Genomic DNA, 2,903 nt, shown 5'->3' on the forward strand with positions numbered 1-2,903 from the left:
CTTCTTCCTTCTGCACTCATTTCCCATTGGGTATGTGTGCAACTGATTGTTCCTTCCTAAGTGGAGTATGTTGCATTTGTCCTTATTGAATTTCATCCTATTTACTTCAGACCATTTCTCCAGTTTGTCCAGATCATTTTGAATTTTAATCCTATCCTCCAAAACACTCACAACCCCTCCCAGCTTGGAATTGTCCACAAACTTTATAAGTGTACTCTCTATGCCATTATCTAAATTGTTGATGAAGATATTGAACAGAACCCGACCCAAAACATATCCCTGTGGGACCCCACTCATTATGCCCTTCCAGCATGACTGTGAACCACTGATAACGACACTCTGGGAATGGTTTTCCAACCAGTTATGCACCCACCTTAGAGTAGCTCCATCTAGGTTGTATTTCCCTAGTTTGTTTATGAGAAGGTCATGAGAGACAGTATCAAAAGCCTTACTAAAGTCAAGATATACCACATCTACCACTTCCCGCCATCCACAAGGCTTGTTACCCTGTCAAAGAAAGCTATCAGGTTGGTTTGACATGCTTTGTTCTTGACAAATCCATGCTGACTGTTACTTATCACCTCATTATCTTCTAGGTGTTTGCAAACTGATTGCTTAATTATTTGCTCCATTACCTTTCCGGGCACAGAAGTTAAGCTGACTGGTCTGTAATTCCCCAGGTTGTCCTTATTTCCCTTTTTATAGATGGGTACTATATTTGCCCTTTTCCAGTCTTCTGGTATGTCTCCGGTCTTCCATGAATTTTCAATGGAGTGGCGAGTGGTGATAGAGTCTTACCAGCCCGGATCACACATGCCAGATTGTTTCTAGACTTTGAGTTTAGGGAAAGCATTTTTTTTCACCCAGTGCCTTTCCTGTATTATCATCCCACACTCATTATGAAGTGGGGAGGGTCATTTCCCAGTTAGGGTTGTACATCAGCCTGGTTTTGCACCTTCTTAAGATCCACCCTCCAAAGAGCTGTATTTGATGACTGCTACATAGCTACTGTTGGGAAACAGAAAAGGCACTGCCAGTCCCTCACCACGTTCCCTTCACCACCACAGGCACTAAGGGAGAATTTACTCCACTTCATTATTTATGGCATGAACTGATCTCTTGTGAGGGGGTGAAAATTATTCCTTCTCCTACAGGGCACTGAAATGCTGAATATACCCGGATATAGTGCTAGAATTCATGGAAAGAAATCTAACAGCAGGACGGTGCCTAAGAGCTCTAGACCACATTGAAAAATCTCAGTCCAAGATTTTAGTTGATGTTTGATTTTTACTCCTAAGACATGGAATGATTCTGGCCATTGCCAGAAGTGAAATATAGCATTTAAGCATCATTGTTAAGCTCTGGTATGTCACTAGAAAGGATATGATAGACAGAGAAATGATCTGATCTGTAATATCAGTATGTGGCTACCAGATAAATGGGCTTTTATAGTAATCACTGATATCCGTGTCGAACACCCTCTTCCCCATCAGAGGAATGTTCTGTCCTTGGACTCAGTTTCCGAGCACTTTGCTCTGAAATCTAAACTTAGCCTTAAAATTTCAGCCTGTAACCAGGAGAGGGAGGGATTTTCTGAATATTTATGGAATTAATTCACGAGATTTGATTAACTTTTAACTCTGTGTCCTTCCAATTCAGTCGCACAGATTTATTGTTCCTAGACTCAACCAATGGCAGACTGCAGAAACCAAACAGCCATCACTGAATTCTTCCTCCTGGGATTCGGGGATCTCCCTGACCTGCAAATTCTTCTCTTCCTGATGTTCCTAGTGATCTACATGGCAACCGTGGTTGGGAACACCCTCATTGTGGTGCTCGTTGTGGCTGACCAGCATCTTCACAGCCCCATGTCCTTCTTCCTGGGGAATTTGTCCTGCGTAGAGACCTGCTACACCTCAGCCATCGTGCCCCAGATGCTGGCCAGTCTCCTGACTGGGGACAGAACCATCTCAGTCAGTGGCTGCATCATACAACTGTATTTCTTTGGTTCTCTGGTGGCTACAGAATGCTGTCTCCTAACATTGATGTCTTATGATCGGTATTTAGCGATATGTAAATGCCTGCACTATTTAACTCTTATGAATATCAGGTTTTCCTTCCAGTTGGCTGCTGGCTCCTGGTTAAATGGTTCTTTGGGTATTACCATCTTTGTCTTATTCCTATCACAGTTAATATTCTGTGGCCCAAATGAAATTGACTATTTCTATTGTGATGCCCTCCCACTGATAGAGCTCTCCTGCAGTGACACCCACCAGCTCATATTGGTGGATTTCATACTAGCCTGTGTATTCATCCTGCCTCCATTCCTGCTAACCATGACGTCCTACATGTGCATCATCGCCACCATCCTGAGAATTCCTTCCACCACCGGGAGGCAAAAGGCCTTTTCCACCTGCTCCTCTCACCTCATTGTGGTGACAATTTTCTATGGAACCCTAATGATTGTCTACATGCTACCGAAACGTGATACACTGAGAGACCTAAACAAAGTGCTCTCTCTTTGCTACACGGTCCTGACTCCCCTGGTAAACCCCCTCATCTACAGCCTGAGAAACAGAGAGGTCAAGGAAGCTTTGAGGAAAGCAGTCAGTAAATGTGGCTTTTGCAAAAACGTGCAGAGACTCTGAGATAAAAACTTAGCTTTGAAAACCTCAGGCTGTCTGGGTGATTTCAGCAATCATCCCCCATTAAAATTAAGTTGAAAAGTCCGAGTGAAAATCTCAGCACTCAGTGTTGTCCACCTCAGTGGAAGGACCAGGGAGGGAGGTGGCCATAACCATGTTCCCATCATGGAGTTATGGGCACTAGGCAGAATGGAGACAAAATTGTAACCAATTGTTTAGATCTTTAAAAAAGCCATTCGTGATCTAAATAAATGTTTG

The 2,903-nt window shown here is 43.3% G+C and overlaps 1 protein-coding gene across 1 annotated transcript; it reads left to right on the forward strand.

Annotated features, from left to right (window-relative positions):
* The first annotated feature begins 1,691 nt into the window (after positions 1-1,691).
* Positions 1,692-2,648, forward strand: LOC144274837 (olfactory receptor 6N1-like). Its single transcript, XM_077833932.1, has one exon. It carries the CDS (start codon positions 1,692-1,694, stop codon positions 2,646-2,648), a length of 957 nt encoding a protein of 318 aa, XP_077690058.1.
* The last annotated feature ends 255 nt before the right edge of the window (positions 2,649-2,903 follow it).

The sequence above is a fragment of the Eretmochelys imbricata genome, chromosome 14 (genome assembly GCF_965152235.1).
Source record: "Eretmochelys imbricata isolate rEreImb1 chromosome 14, rEreImb1.hap1, whole genome shotgun sequence".
Taxonomy (NCBI): domain Eukaryota; kingdom Metazoa; phylum Chordata; order Testudines; family Cheloniidae; genus Eretmochelys; species Eretmochelys imbricata.

Coding starts and splice junctions, on each gene's coding strand:
- LOC144274837 (XM_077833932.1), top strand. CDS start 1,692: ATGGCAGACTGCAGAAACCAAACAGCCATCACTGAATTCTTCCTCCTG.